Source organism: Mustelus asterias, chromosome 25, assembly GCF_964213995.1.
Source record: "Mustelus asterias chromosome 25, sMusAst1.hap1.1, whole genome shotgun sequence".
In the NCBI taxonomy this organism is placed as follows: Eukaryota; Metazoa; Chordata; class Chondrichthyes; order Carcharhiniformes; family Triakidae; genus Mustelus; species Mustelus asterias.
In genome coordinates, this window is record NC_135825.1 from 15,461,706 (window position 1) to 15,484,152 (window position 22,447).

Below are 22,447 nucleotides of genomic sequence, written 5' to 3' on the forward strand. Positions count from 1 at the left end.
AGATACTTCATAGACTAAAAAAAAATGAAAATTGCAGAAGCATTGTCCCTTTTGGTAAAATGGAATAAACTAGATGATTGTTCAAAACTCATTAGTTATTCAATAAAACAAAATTAAATGTTACAGTTGGCTCACTGTCACCACTTTTAAGTTATCCAAAAACAAGGGAACAAGCTTTACTACTCACTCTAACTTCACCCTTCACTCTCGAAGGCACTGATTCAAGCTGGGAACAGGTTTCCACAAGTATCAACCACCCTCTCGTGCCATGTCCAACCAGCTAACCTTTTATGTAAGAGTCTTGGCAAAGAGCGCTAGCAACGAGAGACATTCTAACGTTGGGCACAACGCCCTGACCGAGCAGAATTCTGTTCAGTACACCTTTCACTTCCTAGCAAGGGTAAAAGCAGCAACTGGGAACAGGAACTCCCCTCCTCCCTCCACCCCCCCCCCCCCCCCCCCCCCCCCCACACCCCAAACTGACTTTGCTGGTATGTACGGTTCAACTTCACATTGGGTGGTGCATTTACCAATGAAGAACTTGTAAACTAAAACTTTTATCTACATAATGCACAACTAGTCATCAGTATATATGGCACATTAAGCATGTAGCTATCCAAGAAAATATTATACAGTGGATTTGTAAGTGTGCTCATTTTCAAAAGACAAGTTCAAAGGGCTAACATTTATTTTTTCCAAGGATCAGATGTACAAGTCAGAGTGACAGTAATTAATCGGAACTATTGCCATTCCAGAGCAATCAAAGCTTTTGGTTTATACAAGTCAGTGAAATCAATGGAGAATGTTACGGGTTAAACACACAATTACTGTATTAAGAGCCATCCAGCCATTTGCTAAACTTTGGTCAAAGAGGTGTCATTTTTATACCAGTTATTTCTCAAACGGTTTTCACTGACAAAGCATTGTAACTTTCCCTAACTTTATACAATGATGCATTTATTAACAAATTGCTGTTGCAGAAATTAATTCTAAGGTCTCAGAAGAAACCATCAGCAATGCTTGCTATAAGTTTTCATAGTTTAAAATAAAATGTTAATACCAAAATATATGGTGTGCAACGAAGCTGGCACCAAACAAGAAAAACAACAAAATGATACCAAACAGATGCCCACAAGGAACAAAAACTAGTGATTTACCCGACTCTCAAAAACATTTACACCAACTCCTGTCCCCGAGGAAGGGCTTCAGACAATGCTATCTCCTTAGGACATTGTGTAATTGTGATCTTTAAAAAGCCGAGGTACCGTAGAAACTGTCTGGTAACCTGAGATACTGTAAGTGGAACATCTGCAGACAGAAGAGGCAACTGAACAAAGTCAAATTTACATAGGTATTTGAGTACATTAATATTCTTGTAATTCCCCCGCCCCCATTTTACTGTCCGACTTTAAACGTAAGCAGCAAAAAAAAAAATTATGATCTCCTTTTATCAGGCATAAAACAGTGATGCACAACCAACTGAACCAGTTCTTATTTGGTCTCCGATATCCAAGCATACGCAGGGAACAGCTCAACAGAAACTGTGTTCGATACAGACCATTCGCCTTTCTCATTAATAATTAATAAATGCGGTAGCAATATTAATATTTAACATATCGAAAATACCCAAGAAAATTACAAATCCACCTCAAGGTCTTACGACGTGAACACCACCAATGGTTTTCCCCTCCTTTCGAAAAACCACCACAGCATTCAACATCATTTTTGAAAACATGAGAGGTTTTCGAACTGGTTGGATCACTTAAGTATGGAGATTTTAAATAGTTTTAGACTACATCCTTGAGAGGCCAAGATACACATCCCACTGTCTCCTCAATCAACAGATACTTTCAGTTCAGTTGTCTGTACAATTCTGTATACAAAATAAACATAGCAGCAATTTTCATCAAACAATACAACTAAAATAAAATGTAAAACATCGGCCCTTTTAGCAGCGCAAAAAAAAATAAAAATCACACCATTTATTTATCGCCAAACTCAGCAACAGCAATGCACAAATGTTTTAAAGGCTTCAAACTCAAGCCTGCTTTCGGAGTGATCGCAGGGACCAAACTCAATAACCAGAAACGGCTTGATTTCAATAGGGTCCCACATGTCGCCATTTTTTAATAAAGAGTTTCAATTTTTCGTGCAGTGACAAGCAGAGGAAAATTATTAAAAGTGTCCTAAATAAACAGAAAAAAAAACATGCTTTTGATTTTTAAAAAAAACGGGTGCCCCAGAAATTGTGAAACTATCAGTTTAGTCCCTTTTAATTTGGTCTTTCGCATCTGCCAGGTTTTACGTGGCATAGATATTTAAAGTACAAGCAGATCTGATGTCAAAACACTGTCAATGTTTGGCTTAACAAGCCTCTAAGATTTGATGAGCTTCCGCAGAGGAAATTAGACAGCATGTTACTCTGTTGATCAATCATTGATTTGACAAGAATCTGGTTTGGGGGGGCGGGGGGGGATGCATGTTGGTAAGAACCAGTCAAAATATGATTAATTGGCTCAGGAAGATATACAACCTTCACAACACAAAGGGACTAAGAACACATCATTCTGTTCCTGGGACAGTTCTGTGTCCACCAAGTCTTTGTGGGCAATTTTCTGAGCAAGTCTTGAGCAGTGATGAACCACAATGCCTCAATTATTTGAGCATGGAAGGCAGAGAGGGTAAGGTTCCAGTCTCCCAAGCACATGCTCAGAAAATGACTCCTTACATGGTACTGCCCAATTATACAAACCAGCCACTCAACAGACTGCACTAGTTTAAAAAAAAAGCTGTGCGTGTATTAATGGTGGCAAGCTGCCAAAATCTGTAATATTCTCAACGATAGGCTGATTGAATATAGTTCAGCAAAAATAAATGAGCTGCAATCGAAGTGGCTGATGTAGGGCAACTTAAAATCTCCACGAAAGAGAGCATTTTGCCATATTTTCCATTCACCTGGAGCCCGCGACCATTGGAGGCAACACTGTGTCAGAACTGACGGGCACATCATCATGGCTGTCACTGCAGCAGGATCAATCTCATTAAAGAACCAATTACCTGACAAAAGATAGTACCAAGAGAAAGTGAGGGGTGCATTACTTTTTACTTAATTAGGCACATATGAATCTTAAAAGGGGCTGCATGGTGTTCCAAAACCAAAACTCCATGGAGCAAAATTGTAGATATTGGCAATATAAAAATAGAATAGAGTCTTTACATGCAGCATGGGAGCAGGAGGAAGTGTTCTCAAGATATTATACAAGTATAATTCAGGAGAGATATAATGTTATACGATTTTTCCCCTTTGAAAGACAAGCCTGATTTATTGGAATGTGGAGGGTGAATGAGTTAAGGAATATAAGAAAGAATCCAAGCGAATTAAATGACTGATGTCATAGCTAGTATAGGAATTTCATGCAATTTAGTGTGTATCGAGTTATTTCTGCATGACAATACAGCCCTTTAAGCTCATACTAAACATCCAATCACATACATTACTAACTCAAGAGCTTATTTCAATTCTCCTGTTAAAATCCATGCATCTCTTGGGATATTTCTGATCACCCCTAGTTTGCTAAAGCATTGTACTTAATCAGCAAATAACTGTAGCATTTAACGCAATTAAAAATAGGCAGACAAGTCCGTTTACTTATCAAGGGAATAAGGAATACATAACTATAAAGCAGAGTTAGGAAAAATAAAAGGCAACAACACATTAAATATATTATCCATGTCTGTTGACTATTAAATGCTACACTTCAATTCAGGAACATTTTATCAAGTGCTTTTTAAAGCAGATTACAGCATGACTGAATTGTATCTCCAGGTATAAGATGCTGCAACAGGTTGTGGCCAAAGGGTTTAAATCACTTCCAGAAAATATCAGGTAAATCTAAAGTTTAGGGTCTCATTACTGTATGATACCCACTGAAGAATACTACACAAATCATTGCCCTGGCAGAGTTAGATTATTGTATCCATTTCTGGGTGCCCTTCTCAAAAAAGAATGTTAAGGCCATAAAGAGGGGTGCAGAAGAGATTTACTAAGAAAATGTCCCGAGATAATAAGCCTTATTTATGAGGAACATGCAAACTGGGTTTTGTCCAATAACACGGATGAGAGGCGATATGACAAAATTACAAAAATATTTAGCCAAGTTGAAAGGGAAAAGCTATTTCAAGAGTTGCTACATCAGTAAGAGGGCAGAAATGTCAGATAATGATGAAAAGGAACAAAGGGAGGGGATAGGATTTTTTTTTGTAGAGGTTTACTTAAATTTATATCAGAAACAAATGTACAATGAAAACAGAATAATGAATAACTTTTAAATAGGGACATAGTTAGGTACTTGAAGAAAGGCATTAAGATGAGTGGGTGGCATTAAGTGGGCAGCTCTTTTAGAGGCTACACAAGCACCATTTAATTTGTACCTGAAGTGCTTTTAGATTTTTTCTGTTAAAGGTTGGCTATAAACGAGTGTTGTCAGGCTGAATAGCTGACAACTTTAGCTGCCAAATTCTGTGATTTTACCATTAACCCTAGAAATGTAGCCCTTTATGAAAAAGCATCTGAAGATTTTTATTGAGGGGGCTGAACACATTCACACACACACACACACACACACACACACACACACACACACACACACACACACACACACACACACACACACGTTATCTATCATACATGTTGGCTTATTACTGTGTACACAGACACATCCATCCAAGGACTTTCGGACCGTCTACTGGAAATGTAAAATTAGCTTCAATCTACAAATTTAAATAATTATCTATAATAATGAACAGTGGAAATCTCTCCTCGGCTAGACAAATTCTCAATGCAAAATTGCCTTCAAAAAGGGGAGCAGCCTTTGCAGGGAATGGCTTGCCCCGACTCTGGCAAGCCAATACTATTTCCTTCAATTGATACATTTAGGCAAGGAAGCAATAATTACAAAAGTTGCTCAAGTCACTTTAGTCATTTGCTGCAAGATCAAACTATTGATAATTTGCTATTATACATCCTTTGGCCCACCATGCTGCAATTGTGGCCCTGGTACTTATTGCATTTACCCACTTGGATACTTGAACACATTCTTACTTCCATGAGCTTGCCAGCATCCTCTCATTAGTGAGCGAATGTGGCTTTGGAGACTTGTTCTTTTCATGATTCAGCAACACAGCTTTGTTTGCTGAATCAGGCTAATGCTGCAAGCAACTATTGTGGACGCAGTTTGCTAGCAAAATCCATTAACTAATCTGCAAGAGACAACTTCAGGTTCCTCAGTCACCCTCAGCTCTCTTCTGTATAGGAGGGTTTGCCACAGTTTAATATTCAGCAAGTGAAAAAAGCTTTAGCCTTCCAGGAGAGGCAAACATTAAAGAATTTTGTCTAAACTAACACATTTCCTGTGACATTACTAATGAATGCATTTTGTTTTTTTGAGAGTCATTTTTATGTACATAGTATCTTGCAGCAATGTTCACCCCTCTGACAGGCTAAGGTATGAACAAGTGATGCTGCCAGAACGATGCGGATAAGCCTCGTTTAATCAAAAATAAAACTGACAAGTCCACTGTAATCTTATACAATAATTAAGTTTTAAAATAGATTTGGTTTGAACTGTAAAATTTTGACAAGCATTGTAAAGACTGTAGTGGACTTTCATAGCTCTAGCTCGTCCTTTTTTGTTTATATACCCGAATTCTGGTTTCTGTGACGTTGTGTCAAGGTCATTAAATATATTTCATGATGGTATACATTTTATGTTCAAGAAACCAGTACTCGTGCGTGTATACATATATATTTTTAAATAAGGGCTGCACCAGATATTTTGCTTCAGAATTTGAGTCTGCTTTATCTCCTCATTTCATATCCCACCAGGAAATCTTGCTTTCTGTTACAGCCTTATTTTAAATATATTATATACAATTAGATCCTGATACACAATGTTAATTGTCTCCAAGGATCATTACTAATCTACACATTGTGGAATTATAATATCGTACATCACTGTGCAAAATAGTCAAAGTCTGTTAATTGGGACATCATAATATAAAATGCCCCACTTATCAGATTGTCTCCATTAAGCAAAATATCAATACGGATTTAAACAGTGAATCAGATGGCGCTGAGTGATTTCCTCTAGTAAACGAATGGGGAATGTTGCTGGTGTGTCAAAATGGTGCAATATATCCTTCTTTTCTCTTAAATTGTGGGATGACGTTCAGTTTAGACCCAAGGCGACAATCTTCATATGCCCCTGAACCTCTGCTTTTTGTGTGTGAGATGCTGGACGCCATCAAACTGTGTGACTTGTACCCAAACAAGTTAACATCAAAATAACGGCTTGATAAACAAGTACCTTGCACTTTTTTTTGGGTGGTCATTTTTGGGAAGGCACTAAAAAAAAAATTAGAAACCAGACCCCTGAATATTTATTACAATCTGCCAACTTCACAATGTGCAGCTGTCTTCAGTATGGGTTGGTCAACAAATCACAATCAAACCTTATATTTAAAATATAGGTAGTTGCTGGGTGCAGGAATTTCACAAGATGATCGCTGTTATATTTCTCTCCACCTTGACTGTCCCTTCAAGCTTTATCCTCTTTTCACCCCACATGTTATATAGAAGTAGATCTTGCTGGGATATGATTGCATCTTAATTATAATGAAACTAAATAGTACTAATTCGCTACATTTGCCTTCATAGCGCAGCAGGGGTGTATATAAAAAAAAACAATTGCACGTGGATGATCACAGGTTGACATCCCTTACGTCTGTAGGAGTGCTGATTTGGTCTGACTCATGTACAGTCTTTGAGGACATGGTTTGCTCCAGCTGTTGTTGAGAAAGTTTTAAACTCTCTGCCAGGGTAACTTCAATCTGTTCTTGGCAAGCCTTCAGGCAGTCCTGGTATAAAGAACAATGACATCAATGAACAGGTAAATGAGATAACTCGTATACATTTTTTAAAAAAACCTTCAAGGTGGCTCAGTCTCAGAGCTACTGAGAACATGATGATGAAGTAATAACACCATTCAGTCGCAACATGTCCTGGTCAATATTTATTCCTCGAACAACATCACTAAACAGATTATCTGGTCATTAATGTGAGTAAACTGACAGTCAGGTTCACTAAATTACAACAATGACAACATTTCTAAAGTACTTCATTGGCTGCAAAACTCTTTAGGATATCCCGAGGTTGGGATAAATGTTACATAGTTGCAAGATTTTCTTCTCACTAAGACAACGTGATGGATAAAACCGAATAGAATCAGGGGCGGAATTTTCCCGCCCCGCTCGTCACGGGCATGCACGGACCATGCAAAGGTCCGTTGATCTCGGGCGGGATTTTCTGGCCTTGGGGCGAGTGCGTCCAGAAAATCCTGCCCACAGGATCCCTACAGTGCAGAAGGAGGTCATTCGGCCCATCGAGCCTGCACCGATGACATTCCCACCCAGGCCCCATCCCTGCAACCCCACACATCTACCCTAGCTGGTTCCCCCGACACACAAGGGGCAATTTAGCATGGCCAATTAACCTAACCCTGCACATCTTTGGAGTGTGGGAGGAAACCAGAGCTCCCGGAGGAAACCCACGCAGACACGAGGAGAACGTGCAAACTCTACGCAGACAGTCACCTGATGCTGGAATCGAACACGGGTCCCTGACGCTGAGAGGCAGCAGTGCTAACCACAGTGCCGTCCATCTCGAATGCAAGGGCAGTGCAGGTAACCCACGAGGAGTGTGTGAGCCTAGCCCCAGTGAAAATAAATGAAGAGCTCCTGAAATCAAATTCAGGTTTCACCAATATATCTATTCATAAATCATTTTGCTTATGAAGGGGAATATTATGGGCTAAACTTTACAGATGGTGGGTTTTGCGTCCCACAACTGAAAAGTCGGCAGCAACACAGCCCCACCGACTCAGAGTGCCCACAGCTATTTCACGTTCGAATGAGTGTCAAGTGGCTGCAGGCGGGATTTCCCAGTTCCTCACCCGAGGAAATCCCACCTTGGAGACCTGCCATGTAATCAGATTGGCCGACAACTCTCCAGTCCCTGCAGCGACAAGAACTGCGCTGGACTGAATAGGAATTGCGTGTGGATGCCTGAGACTAAGTCCAGCCACAGGAGGCCACGGTAAGTTCAAGGTATCCCAGGGAGGAATGGGAGGGAAGTCCGGCGGTCACCTGATCTTAACTGGCTGGGAGGGGTGAGGAGACTTCAGAAGGGGGCTTTTTGACGGAGGGGTTTCTCTCCCACTTCCCTCCCGGAGATCGACGTCCACTGATTTTCAGGCTTCCCCTAAGCACGGTCAATCCTCCCGCCAGCCTAAAAATTGAGGTTAGGTCAAAAATGGCCCTGAACTGGGCACTCAAGGGACGCAATTGGGGCAAGGGTGGCTTTGCCCACCCGAGTGTAAAATCCCTGCATGGTCGCTGTGGTGGAAACCCAGAGGGAATCCCGTTCCTTCAATTTCACACTCCCCCCTACCTCCTTCCCCTCCCAAAAACCACTGGCAGGGGTGTGTGAAACTCTGGCCTGTGTGTCGATTATCTACCTTACACAGATCAAGGTGCTTACAAGACAAATAATCAGTGCAAACAGAGTAAAATCCAGGACACAGTTAATATCAAGCCTGAAAATTCCCAAGAACCCTGGTTCTTTTGCAATGCTTAAGTTTAAAATTAGACAATCAGGAATAATTGGTGTGTGATTAAACAATTTATGCTTGATACGCCTTTAATTTATACAGCTACCGACTAAGGCAATTCATACTCCCAGTCTGATGTTAGTAATGGTGTCATGCTGTCCATTGGGACAAGGGAAGTTGGAAGGAAACAGGCAAAGCACTTTCATGATGACAGCTATAAATGAAGAATGGAACACAGGTCACTATCCTAGTTACATTTAACTCACTTTCTCCACCCAACACCGAGGACAAAAGCCAGAAAACACTAGAATGGTCTCAACTAGAGTAGCATATCCAATTCTGGGCACTACACTTCAGGAAGGACATGAAGGCATTAGAAAGCTTGCAGCAAAGATTCAGGAGAATGATCTCAGGGGCGAGGAACTTCAGTTACACATATAGATTGGAGAAGATGGGATTGTCCTCCTTGGAGGAGATCGAAGGGGAGATTTGATGGAGGTGTTCAAAATCATGAGAGAACCTGGACAGAATAGATAACAAGAAACCGTTTCTGTGAGTGGAGGACAATGAACCAGAGGACATTGATTTAATGATTGGCAACATGAGGAAAAGCCTTTTTTAAAAATGGTAAATGCGGTGTGTGGTTAGGATCTCAAATGCATTGCCTAAGAGTACTGTGGAGGGAGATTCAACCATGGCTTTAAAATACAGAATCAGATAATTATCTGAGGAGGGAAGGTTTGCAGGGCTACTAGCAAAAGGTAGGGGAGTGGAACTGGCTAACTTGCTCTTTGCAGGGAGCTGGCATAAACACGACAGCCTGAATGGCCTCCCTCCGTGCTGTAAACATTCCATAATTCTACTCCTGCATCAAATCAACTCCCCACCCCACACTTACCTCTGATGGATCACTAAGATCTATCCTCCATTCCCTCCTATTTTGCTTCTCAGCAACGTCACCCAAAGGCAGGACATCAGGTTACACCTATAAGCTGACCACAAACTCCACCATCTCTATATTTTCTGAGCTTCAATTTTCGCCACTTAAACACTGGAAGTACTAAAGTGTTTTTCTTCCACTGCAACTCCACCATCAGCCCCACTACCTCTTCAACCAATGCCTGCTCCCTCACCACTGTCTTCGGTTCAATCAGGCTATTTGCAACCCATGTGCCCTATTTGACCCCAAGTGGATCTGCCAAACACATTGGCTCCTTAACAAAGGCTCTCTACTTCCGTCTCTATAATCTCGTGTCTCTGCTCTTGCCTCAGCTCATCAGCTGTTGAAACCCTCATCCATGCTTTTGTTACCACCAAACATGACAATTCCAATTCTATCCTGGCCGATCCCCCATCTTCTTGCCACCATAAAGCTCAGTGCATCCAAACTACTATCTATATCCTCTCGTACACAGTCTCATTCACCCATTATTCCTGTGCTAACTGACCTACACTAGACGTTGGTTCACCAACATCTCAGATTTAAAATTCTTATACTCATACCCAAATCCTCCATGGCTTTGCCTCTCTCTAACCTCCTGCAGCCCAATAACTCAGTGTTCCTGCAACTCTGGTCTCTTATGCTTACCCTCACCTCTTTTCCCTACCATCGACGATCTTGCCTTCAATGCCTCAGCTCAGAAATGCCCTCCCCAAAACTTTCTTCCCTCCTTCAGGTTGGTCCTTATGGCCTTCCCCTTTAGCCAAGCCTTTGTCATTTTTACTCGTATCATGCTCCCTGGGGCACTTTCCGACAATAAAGTCATGGCGACAAATATCACTGTTATCGTCATCTCTCTCCCACCCATGCGCTTCACTCCCCAGATGAGGATGGTATTCAATTAGAGTCAAATAGAACAATCCTTAATGCGTTTAACAGGCCAATGATCAGCTTTTGATCTGGTGAGTGGGGTGCTCAACCACAGGTTTCCCCATTTGGTTCCCACGTATACTCGACAGCAGCTTGCAAGGGCGCCACTCGACATCTTGGTGAGTGCTATGATTTCTCAAAAGCAGCGCAGTTACCAACTACAGAAACACATTACCAGCAAAGGTTATTGAATCAGTCCGTGAAATTACTGTTGTAGTGCGAACCACATCATTTTTTGCAGGAACATGCATAACAAAAGTAGGTGACCTTTTAAACAAGAGTAGGTGGCTGCAGTGGTCACTGAACAAGTTTAATTTCGAGTTAACTCAGCTACAGTATACACTATGCGAAATTCTCTACATGTAATTCATCCCCGACTGGCAGAGTTTGGGCATCCGACTGTCAAATTTTATACACCTTGTTAAGCTGCATACTTACTGCAACAGAAAGCAAATCTATAGCTTTGTCAGTACTGCTCATTTGTTGCTTTAACAGCTTAAGTCTTACGTTTAGATAACTTATTTGAGCTTATTAAGGTGGGGGCCCAATGGATAATATTCTAACCTGGCGCTCTTCACAGGAGTCTCACTCACTGGGTTCATATTGGAACATTCTTACCAGAGTGGAGATGGTTGGAAAATGATGATTCACTAATTCCTGTTCTGGATTTCTAGAAGGGAGCTAGCTCCACCCAATGTTCTGAATTCAGACAGCGTAAAGATCCAGAATCGTATTAGTTATACCATTTGTGACTGCTCAGATACTGAAGCAGTCCATGTTTAAATGTAACAAGACTTGGACTCAAGCTGACAAGTGGAAAAGTAACATTTGCACCACACAAGTGCCAGGCAATGATCATCTTCAACAAGAGAGAATCTAACCATCACCCCTTGGCATTCAATGGCATTACCATCGCTGAATCCCCCACTATCAACATCCTTGGGGGGGGGGGGGGTGTGTCACCATTGACCAGAAACTGAATCGGACTGGCCATATACATCCTGAGGCCACAAAAGCAGGTCATCAGATATGGGAAATTCTGCAGCAAGAAACTCATCCCCTGACTCCCCAAAACCTGTCCACCACTGACAGGTCAGGAGTGTAGTGGAATACTCTGCACGTGCCTGGATGAGTGCAGCTCCAACAACACTTAAGAAGCTCGACACCATCCAGGACAAAGAAGCCATTTGATTGGCACCACATCCGCAAACATTCACTCCCTCCACGACTGACAAATAGTGGCAACAGTGTGTACCATCTACAAGATTCACTGCAGGAACTCACCAAGGCTTCCGAGGCAGCACCTTCCAAACCCGCGACCAGTAGCATCTAGAAGGACAAGGGCAACATATACACGGACCTCCAAGCCACTCACCATCCTGACTCAAAAATATATTGCCAAACCTTTACTGTCACCGGGTCAAAACCCTGGAACTGTCTCCATAACAGCACTGTGGATGTACCTACGACACATGGACTGAAGCAGTTCAAGGCAGCGACTCACCACCTTCTCATCCCTGCAGTTAGGAATGAGCAATACAATTCTGGCCTAGTCAGCAATGCCTGCATCCTGTAACTGGATTTTTAAAAAACGAACAAACTGAAACTAACTTTCCAAGCCTACAGATGGCTAGACAAGAATAACTCCAGACTTGAAAGAAAGTGGGAAGGCTTCTATCAGTGGAACCAGCTGACATCTGCGTCAAAATCCTGAAAAAATGGCAAGTTTTTCTGCCTTATACCCCATTGCTCCAAACTATGCAGCCTCTCTAATTGCAATACACAGCTTCTTATGTACATGGTGCCACCCATTTCTGGCTTTAGCAGCTCTGGTGGATAGATAGAAAAGCTGTGAATGCGGAATACACCTCCTGCATAGGCAGTGCACATCTACTTTGGCATAACGCTGGTTTTATGCAACATAGAATGCATCGATTAATTCACAATTATAAATTTCCACGATCGCTTACGGAAAGAAAACTCAACCAAGTTTTAGAGCAAAATCTCTTGACGTGCGCAGTTCCAATCTGTGAGCTGCTATCGCGTTTGCTGAGTTTCCTCTTCAGCCTTTAAGGCAGCTTACAGGCAAGCCATGACTACCAATATCATTCTGCACCTCAAAATATAACTTCACTGTGGATGAGTCAATGGCAAGGTGCAAGTTCTCCATCATGATTCACCACAGTATATCTTTGTATTGCCATTGGCAACTGCTAACCGGAACCCAAGTACTGACCCTCCTCTGCCTTCCCCCAGGAAAGCAAGAGCATTGAAAGGTGAATGACCCAAGAAGAAACCTTCCAAGCCCAATCACTTGGCAGTTAAAGACAGCACGGTCTAAAAAGGCAATGGGAAAGAGAAAGTGAAATAGTTAATGCAGAAACTTGCAAGAATGCTCCTGGCCTTTACTTGAGTGCTGGCTGCACTGTTGTAGCAAAAGCTCAGATCAGAATGATTAAAAAGTCAACTGTACCTTTATCTCACAAATGCGACAATTAAAAAAAAAAATGAGGGCAGTCTATTCTTACCAGGAATTTAAAAGAAATGCTTCGAGGTTCAAATTGCAGAGGAAGTGGTGAACTAAAATAGTACCTCCACTACGTCAGTACTGAGAATTCTCACCTCCTGCACCAATGGAAACATTGGTGACTGCATTTGTCAATCCTAAATGTTATACAACAGAGTCAAGTGTTAAGAGTCCAGAGCCACGCCAGTTATAACCCAAGAAATTTAAAAGCAAAAATGCAACCATGAAGCATGTATTTAATACAGAGCTAATTCACGCCCGCCAGATCTTTATTAATAAAGATCCAAGGACAGTACAGCAGCGTCCACTGAGGTTCTGTTACTGTAATATGTTTCAATCTTAAAACATCTTTTGTACTGGGGTGGGGAGGGGTGAAGAAAGAGCCATCCTAGTTAATCGTCTTGATATTTCCCGACAGATACTGCGCTCCACTAAAAAAAAGAGATGAATGCAGCCTCCCATCTGTTCTCTTTCAAGCAGGCTGCCCCACAAGGCAGCGTACAAATACCTAAGCTATTGGTTTTGTCTGCATCTATGCGGTTGTCGTAACTTTAGAAGTAGCCAGATTCCTTTCACCTATTGCCATCTATTATACACCACTCACTGCAGCATTTCCAATCCACAATGCTGAGGCACATCCCTCAAAGAGCAGTTCCTTTTTTTTTATCTTCAACAGCTGTCAAGGAGGAAAGCAGTTGAAAACCGAAGGGAACAACAACTCTTGGGAAAAAAAAATAAAGCCAGCTGGAGTGCAGGTAACACTGCTGCAGAGCAGTGGTATTGAGTGCTTGACAGAAAGCAAGATCAAAGAGCGAGAATAATACACTGTAGTAAACTCATCCCAGTCTTTCTGCTGCAGAATGAATAGCAGAACAAGGGCCTTTGGGGCCAGTCGCACCATAATTGGTTCCAATTACCAGGATCAAAGGAGAGGCAGGAAACTAGACTCTGAGCAGCCTAAGCAGCTAACAGCTTGGCTATTTCTTATTTCTTCCCAGTTGACACCCCCCCCCACCTCCCCTTACTTCTGTTTTTAAAAAAAATCACAAAGGGACATGCAATAAAAGCAACCCGCTTAAGGACATGTTAAAAAAAAAAGCTTTGGAACAGTTCTGTGCAAAATATAAATATCCAGGATAATGTGATGAGTGTACACTCGCTGCTTCCTATACTGAAGGGAGTTACTTGGATATAAATACCAGCAGCCCCCCCCCCCCCCCCCCCGCCAGTCAAATTTGAAGGTTGATACTTTCTATGCAACAGAGCAACGCATCATTCTTGACAGCCCAACAGTGACCTCTTCTTTATCCTAATTTGCATGAGGCATCACCCAGATTCTGTGCTAAATAGGCAATTGTTGCTGTGGCAATCGGATTTCCAAAGCATGTCACAAGAGCAGGGCACTGAATAGCTGGATATATCCTGTACATACCTCCCCCAATGGCCTAGCGGGTAAATGCATCACTCGAGTGCAATACTGCGCCACTCAATACAATGCAGAGCAGGCAGCTTCCCAGATAAATCTCCAGCCTATGTCAAGCCTGCTGGGACGCAAGAACTGGGCTCACAGCTTCTGCAGAATAAACGAGAGGGGGTGGCTTGAGGAGGGGAGTGTTGGTGAAGCAGCCAAGGTTAAGGATTGGTATTCAGCATTCCATGTTTAAAAATGCACGGATGTTTCAAGTAAGTGTGTGATCAGTTAGGGCGTCCTGTATCGTTAGTCTGCAAAACACTCTGGGAAGAATGGGTTGCCAACACCAATGGAGCTGCGCCCAACATGAATCAGCCATCCCCAGGTGAGCAAAGGACTTCTGGAATTTCAAGATCGTTCAATGCAAGAGTTGATGCTCTGACGGAGCATTTTAAAAAATATATTCATTCGTGGGACATGGGCGTCGCTGGCTGGCCAGCATTCATTGCCCATCCCTAGTTGCCCTTGGATGGCAGTTGAAATCAACCACATTGCTGTGGCTCTGGAGTTGCCAGACCAGGTAAGGACGGTAGATTTCCTTCCCTAATGGACACTGGTGAACCGGATGGGTTTTTCTGACAATCGACAATGGTTTCATGGTTATCAGTAGATTCCTAATTCCAGATTTTTAAAATTGAATTCAAATTCCACCATTTGCCGTGGCGGAACTTGAACCCAGGTCCACAGAACATTAGCTAAGTTTCTGGATTAATAGTCTAGTGATAACACCACTAGGCCATCGCCTCCCCGGATAACTTATGACCAGTTGCATTCCACAGGTAACGTCCTAACAACACTGAATACATGATGAAAATTGCATAAATTGCTCATCTATAGAACACTACACAGACTTCAGGTGTTTTATGAAAAGACTCAAACAGGTTAACACCATCCCTTAAAAAAAAAATGCAGCACTCCAGACTATTAGAACAGTACAGCACAGAACAGGCCCTTCGGCCCACGATGTTGTGCCGAGCTTTATCTGAAACCAAGATCAAGCTATCCCACTCCTTATCATCCTGGTGTGCTCCATGTGCCTATCCAATAACCGCTTAAATGTTCCTAAAGTGTCTGACTCCACTATCACTGCAGGCAGTCCATTCCACACCCCAACCACTCTCTGCGTAAAGAACCTACCTCTGATATCCTTCCTGTATCTCCCACCACGAACCCTATAGTTATGCCCCCTTGTAATAGCTCCATCCACCCGAGGAAATAGTCTTTGAACGGTCACTCTATCTATCCCCTTCATCATTTTATAAACCTCTATTAAGTCTCCCCTCAGCCTCCTCCGCTCCAGAGAGAACAGCCCTAGCTCCCTCAACCTTTCCTCAAAAGACCTACCCTCCAAACCAGGCAGCATCCTGGTAAATCTCCTCTGCACTCTTTCCAGCGCTTCCACATCCTTCTTATAGTGAGGTGACCAGAACTGCACACAATATTCCAAATGTGGTCTCACCAAGGTCCTGTACAGTTGCAGCATAACCCCACGGCTCTTAAACTCCAACCCCCTATTAATAAAAGCTAACACACTATAGGCCTTCTTCACAGCTCTATCCACTTGAGTGGCAACCTTTAGAGATCTGTGGATATGGACCCCAAGATCTCTCTGTTCCTCCACAGTCTTCAGAACCCTACCTTTGACCCTGTAATCCACATTTAAATTAATATTAAAAGAAGTTTATTTTCTGACTCAATTCAATTGCTGAAATGCCTGGAACACTCATCATAGAATCCCTACAGTGCAGGAGTCCATTCGGCCCATCGAATCTGCATCGACCACAATCCCACCCAAGCCCTATTCGAGTAACCCCACACACTTACCCTGCTAATCCCCATGACACTAGGGTGAATTTAGCATGGCCAATCAACCTAACCTGCATATCTTTGGACTGTGGGAGGAAACCGGAACACAGGGAGGAAACCCACACAGAACACGGGGAGAACGTGCAAACTCCGCACAGACAGTGACCCCGAAGCCAGAATTGAATCCGAGTTCCTGGCGCAGTGAGGCAGCAGTGCTAACCACTGTGCCACCCCTAGTGCAGTGCAGTGCTACATTCCAGATCATCCAAGGAGCTTGCGTAGAGACACATTGTTTACACAAATGAAGGGTCCTCGCCCTCAAACAGAAAGATGCTGTGGTGTTCAACAACTGAGACTCTGTCAGGTGCACTCCAGCCTCCCAAGTCAGAAGGTTGTGGGTTCAAGTCTCAGTCCAGAGATTTGAGTACTAAATCTCGGCTGAGATTTCAATGCAATACTGAGTGCTCACTGCTGGAGATGCTCTCTTTTGGATGTGATGTTAAAATGAAGCCACCACCTGCTCCCCTCAAGTATATATAAAATATCCTAGAGGACTAATTAATTCCTCTTCTGTCCACACAATGTGAGCCCTCAATCAAAATCACTAGTTTTTTGGTCATTATCACGTTCTTTGTGGGAGCTTGTTATAGGCACAGATCCAACAGATATTACTATTGCTGCATCCTAAGTCTAATAGTGAAAGAACAGTACAGCACAGGAACAGGCCCTTCAGCCCACCAAGCTTGTGCTGACACATAACGTCCTTCTAAACTAAACACCTTTTGCCTCGATGCGGTCTGTATCCCTCTATTCCCTGCCTATTCATGTACCTGTCAAGATGCTTCTAAACGTTGTTGTTGTATGTGCTTTTATGACCTCCTCTGGCAGTGAACTCCAGGCACTTATCACCCTCTGTGTAAAAAAAAACTTGCCTCTCACATCTCCTTTAAACTTTCCCCCTTTTACCTTAACCCTACATCTCCCAGTAATTGATATTTCTACCCTGGGAAAAAGACTGACTATCCATTCTAACCCTGCCTCTCATAATTTTGTAAACTTCTATCAGGTCACCCCTCAGCTTCTGATATTCAAGTGAAAACAAATCAAGTCTGCCCACTCTCTCCTCATAGCTAACACCCTCCAAACCAGGCAACATGCTGGTAAACCTCCTCTACACCCTCTCCAAAGCCTCCACATCCTTCTGGTAGTCTGGCAATCAGAACTGTGTGCAATATTCCAAATGTGGCCAAACTAAAGTTCTATGTTAACATGACTTACCACTTTTTATACTCTATACCCTGACTGATTAAAGCAAGCATGCCATCTGCCTTCTTGACCACCTTATCCACTTGTGTTGCTACTTTCAAGGAAGTATGGACCTCTATGCCTAGATCCGTCTGTATGTTAATGCTTCTAAGGGTTCTACCATTTGCTGTATACTTCCCTCCTGCATTATACTTTCCAAAATGCATCACCTCGCATTTGTCTGGATTAAATTCCATCTGCCATTTCTCCACCCATGTCTCCAGCCTATCTGTACCCTGCTGTATCCTCTGGCAATCCTCCTTACCATCCGCAGCTCCCCCAATCTTTGTGCCATCCGCTAACTTACTAATCAGACCACCCTATGTTCTCCTCCAAATCAGTTATATATATTATATATATATATTACAAACAACAGGGGTCCCAGCACTGATCTCTGTGGAACACCACAGATTCCAGATCTCCAGTCAGAAAAACACCCTTCCACCATTATGACCAAGCCAATTCTGTATCCATCTTACCAGCTCACCACGGATCCCATGTGACTTCTCCTTCTATATCAGCCTGCCATGAGGGACCTTGTCAAAGGCTTTGCTAAAGTTCATGTAGACAACATCCATCGCCCTGCCCCCATCAATCATCTTTGTCACTTCCTCAAAAAATTCAAATCAATTTTGTGACCCACGACCTCCCCTGCACAAAGCTATGCTGGCTATCACTAATAAGTCAATATTTTTCCAAATGTGAGTAAATCCCATCCCTAAGAATCTTCTCCAATAATTTCCCTACCACTGATGCAAGGCTCACTGGCCTGTAACTTCCTGGATTATCTCTGCTGCCCTTCTTAAAGGATGAAGCAACATTGGCTATTCTCCAGTCTCTGGGACCTCTCCTGTGACTAAAGAGAATTCATGTAAGAGGAACGTGTAAATTTATCATCAATAGGAGAGTAATACGTGGAGCCCAAAATGTAACTTCAGAGTTGCTGATTACTGCAGGTTCCTTTGATCTAAAACGTTAATGAAACCCAACTGACAAGAAAAATGCTTAATTGGTTACTCTTAAGATGAGGCATTCCAGCAAACAGTGGCTCAGCTAGTGTTCCAGAGATGAGTCAAGGACACTGTGTACAGTGGTTCAAAGTCTTCCACTTACAAAAGTGAAGAATACTAGTAATCCAGTTCAAACACTTACAAAACTCATCTCAGCAGATACAGTAGCATCTGCATATTGTGTGGACTGAAGAGGAATTAATGAGATGGCAAGTAAGGTTTTTACTTTACAGAGTATGATTAAGTACTGATATTAATCACCATCAGTACTCTCTATAAAACCTACCTCCCTGACCAAGTTTTTAATCTTCTGTCCTGGTGTCTGTGCCCAATCTTATTTGATAATGCACCAATGAAGCACCCTGGTATGTTTGACTATATTAAAGGTGCTAAATAAATGCACGTTGTCGTCGTTATAATACGGGGGGTGGGGGGGGGGCAGAGAAGAACGAGAACCTTAGATTGCAATGAAACTTTGTGATGTATCATGAATATTTTTACTACCAAATGCAGTATCAAGGGATGAGCAGGTCTGGAATTAAAGCTGAGACTTCAGTGAAGCAGCTGCGACGCTGATTGATAAAAATGTTTAGATTACGTTCCAACTTGAAAGGAAAGTAGAAAAAGCATTTTTAGTTTTTAAAAAATAAAATGACCGATTGCAGATGAGTTCCCTCTGTTTCCCTGGTTCAGCCTGTAGATCCACGATGATCTAGGTGGTCCATTCATTAGTTATCATCTCTGATAAACTTTGTTCCAAACTCACCAGTTCTGTGCAGGTAATCTTGGCCAGCAGCTCGGTCAAAGACTCTTCTGAAAGGGAACCGCCCTGGATGTCAAGTCCATTGATTGCTGCAGCTATGCTTCCTGTTGCTATCATTGATGGTGGGTACATGGCAAAATTAAAATCTGAAACAGATAGACACAACAATCAAAAAAAAATCATTGCAGGATTTTCAAAACCTGAATCAACCGAATAAGAGCACCAATTATCCTACAAATATTTAATTTGTGTATTATTCAAATACATTAAAATGGATCGGCAGTGTTTAGCACTGCCACCCCATAGTGCCAGGGAGCCAGGTTTGATTCTTGGCTTGGGTCACAGTCTGTGTGGAATCTGCACATTCTCCCTGTGTCTGCGTGGGTTTCCTCCGGGTGCTCCGGTTTCCTCCCACAGTCCAAATATGTGCAGGTTAGGTGTATTGGCCATGCTAAATTGCCCCTTAGTGTCAGGGAGACTAGTGCATTGGGTTATGGGGATAGGGCCTGGGTGGGGTTATGGTCGGTGCAGACTCGATGGGTCGAATGGCCTCCTTCCGGACATTCGGGATTTTATGAAATTCTAACAAGATTCCACAGATAAAAAATAGATCAGTCACTCTTACGTTTTAGTGATGGTTGTCAAAACACAGACCACTCTCTTTGAATAATGCCTTTAAGATCCACTCGAACAGGAAGACAAGTTCTTATTTCAACATCGGTGCCTCTGTAGGTACAGTATCTATCAGCACAACACTGCAGCTTTAGTCAAAAAACTGTGCTCCACTCTGCCACTGAGGCTCAACCCCAAATCTCAAAGGCAATAACCAAAGTGAGTAAGGCTAGAAGGATTGTTTCATGAGTTATTGCTCTCAAAGGCACCGATTCCCAAACCCAATATTAATTGGCACCACCCAAAACGCTGGCTTTTCTTTGCCTTCCTCAGTCTGCTTCATGATGCCAAACTGGCTTTGGGGTGCATCATGTGCCCTGCACTAAGCCACTAACATCTTAAAAAGTCAGCTGCAATTCAAACTGTGCCATTCCCTTGACTGGAGGGAGAGATAAAGGCAAACAGGAGCCGCTACAAATGAAGGATTACGCCTGTATTTTTGGGATGTGTTAGCCCTCTTCCGACTGGCTCAATAATTTACAAAGAAATTAAGTTTTGTTTCCTGTCCAATAATAGTGTGGCCTGTGATTGTCCCCCACAAGTTCCTGGACTGACAGCATTGCCATAATTTACTAGTGTCACAAGTAGACTTACATTAACACTGCAATGAAGTTACTGTGAAAATCCCCTAGTCACCACACTCCGGTGCCTGTTCGGGTACACTGAGGGAGAATTTAGCACGGCCAATGCAACTAACCAGCACGTCTCTCAGACTGTGGGAGGAAACCAGAGGAAATCCACGCAGACACGGGGAGAACGTGCAGACTCCGCACAGACAGTGGCCCAAGCCGGAAATTGAACACGGGTCCCTGGCGCTGTGAGGCAGCAGTGCTATCCACTGTGCTGCCCCATATAGGTGTGACACAGAATGGCAAGCTGCTACATACACCATATGGCAAAATTTCCAACTTCAACTGCACCATTGGTGACCAGTTCATTATGGGACCAGACCTTTGCTTTATAAAAGGGAAAGGAGCGACTTACTCCAAGCTGTTTTTACACACTTTCCAGAGACTGATAACAAGAGTGGGATTCATAGAAGGCCGACATCAGCACACTGACTGCTCACCCCCACCCCCCTCCCAACTGCTGAACCGCACACGGCCTCCAGGCATTTTAGCATTCAGGATAATCGCGAGAGTCGGGTTTTCATCCTGCAACAGTGAGGCAAGGAACTTTCCTTTGTGCTTGCATCTTCTATGAACTAAATCCAACATAAAATCAAGGAAAACATGGCAACGAAACAACAGTTTTGCTGCTGCCAGAATCTTTATAGCACTTGTACACGCCCTGGGCAGAGAATGGGAATGGAAATCTTGGCCACCGATAGCATCATTTCCAATGTAGTGGGTATCTTCCCTGGTTAGTTAAAAACTACAGCCAAAGAACAATGGAAAGCTGTGATTGCATCAGCTTTTGGAAATACCATTCATCTATTATTCTGTTTCAGAATGTGTAACAAAATAACTTGCGAAGAGGAGATTTACAATTTTATTACACACTGCGAACTTGAAAAGAGCCTCCCCTAGAGATTAATTGGAGCTGCCCTTAAATAAGAACTAGCCTCTCAATCTCTGCATTCATATAAAGTAAACTTCCTTTATTTCTGATAAAAACAGAATGTCAAACAACAAAGTACCTGTAGCACACATGGCAATGAATGTTTGAGTGTGTTTCTTAATAAGTTCCAGCTTGTCCACTGGAATAGCCAGCTTCCCCAGGATATGTTCAATAAAATCATTTGGAGTTATGGCTGAGAGGTCCCACTTCAGTTTCCCAAGGACAATTATCTCCCAGTCCTGAGGAAGAGAAAGAATTCTCAGTGTTACACGATTGCTAAATGTCTCGACGTATTTATTTTTAAAAAAATGTCTTGCAACTGCACTATTTCACGCTAGGACACTTCAGTATTTCCTGTGCCATGATTTAGCCATGCCTCGTATGATGTTTTAGATCCTTGCCTGCAATGCCTGTCCCTGTGGAATGCATAAGGAATAACACAGTAACAAACTCAACTATCCATACTTACCATTATACTCACCTCACAACGTTTGGTGACGCTGCTACCCTTACTCGTCTCCCAAATGCCTTCACAACAGGCCTGTTTCCACCCACTTCGGGGCACTTTTCCATTTTTTTCCCCCACATAACTAATTGGCTTGCTTGCATTTTTCTCTGCCTCATGAAAATAAATATGCGATCCCACTTTAGGAAAACCATCACCGGGGCAATTGCTCCTCGTGGTCTTTGACTTGCCAGTTGAAAGCTTCTACCTCCGGACTTGACGATCCAAAATCTTCCACCTTGCCATGCAAATTTATCTGCCCCAGGAACGCTTCCCCCACCCCGCTGTGACT

General features: G+C 42.7%; 1 protein-coding gene across 3 annotated transcripts in view; it reads right to left on the reverse strand.

Moving 5' to 3' along the window:
* Positions 1 to 672: 672 nt before the first annotated feature.
* The window catches only part of ccnd3 (cyclin D3), a 38,974-nt gene continuing 17,199 nt past the window's right edge, over positions 673 to 22,447 (reverse strand). Inside the window, exons 3-7 of one of the 3 annotated variants that reach the window (XR_013500913.1) lie at positions 21,730 to 21,889; positions 19,422 to 19,564; positions 6,781 to 6,915; positions 2,956 to 3,057; positions 674 to 1,308 (exon numbers count right to left, since the gene is read on the reverse strand). Coding sequence is in view for 2 of the 3 variants with exons in the window: in XM_078242191.1 (XP_078098317.1) it covers positions 1,249 to 1,308; positions 6,781 to 6,915; positions 19,422 to 19,564; positions 21,730 to 21,889 (498 nt within the window). In the remaining variant the exon portion in view is untranslated. Of the gene's footprint in view, positions 3,058 to 6,780; positions 6,916 to 19,421; positions 19,565 to 21,729; positions 21,890 to 22,447 lie in introns of all 3 variants that reach the window. The other 2 variants (XM_078242191.1, XM_078242190.1) reach the window with 2 other exon arrangements.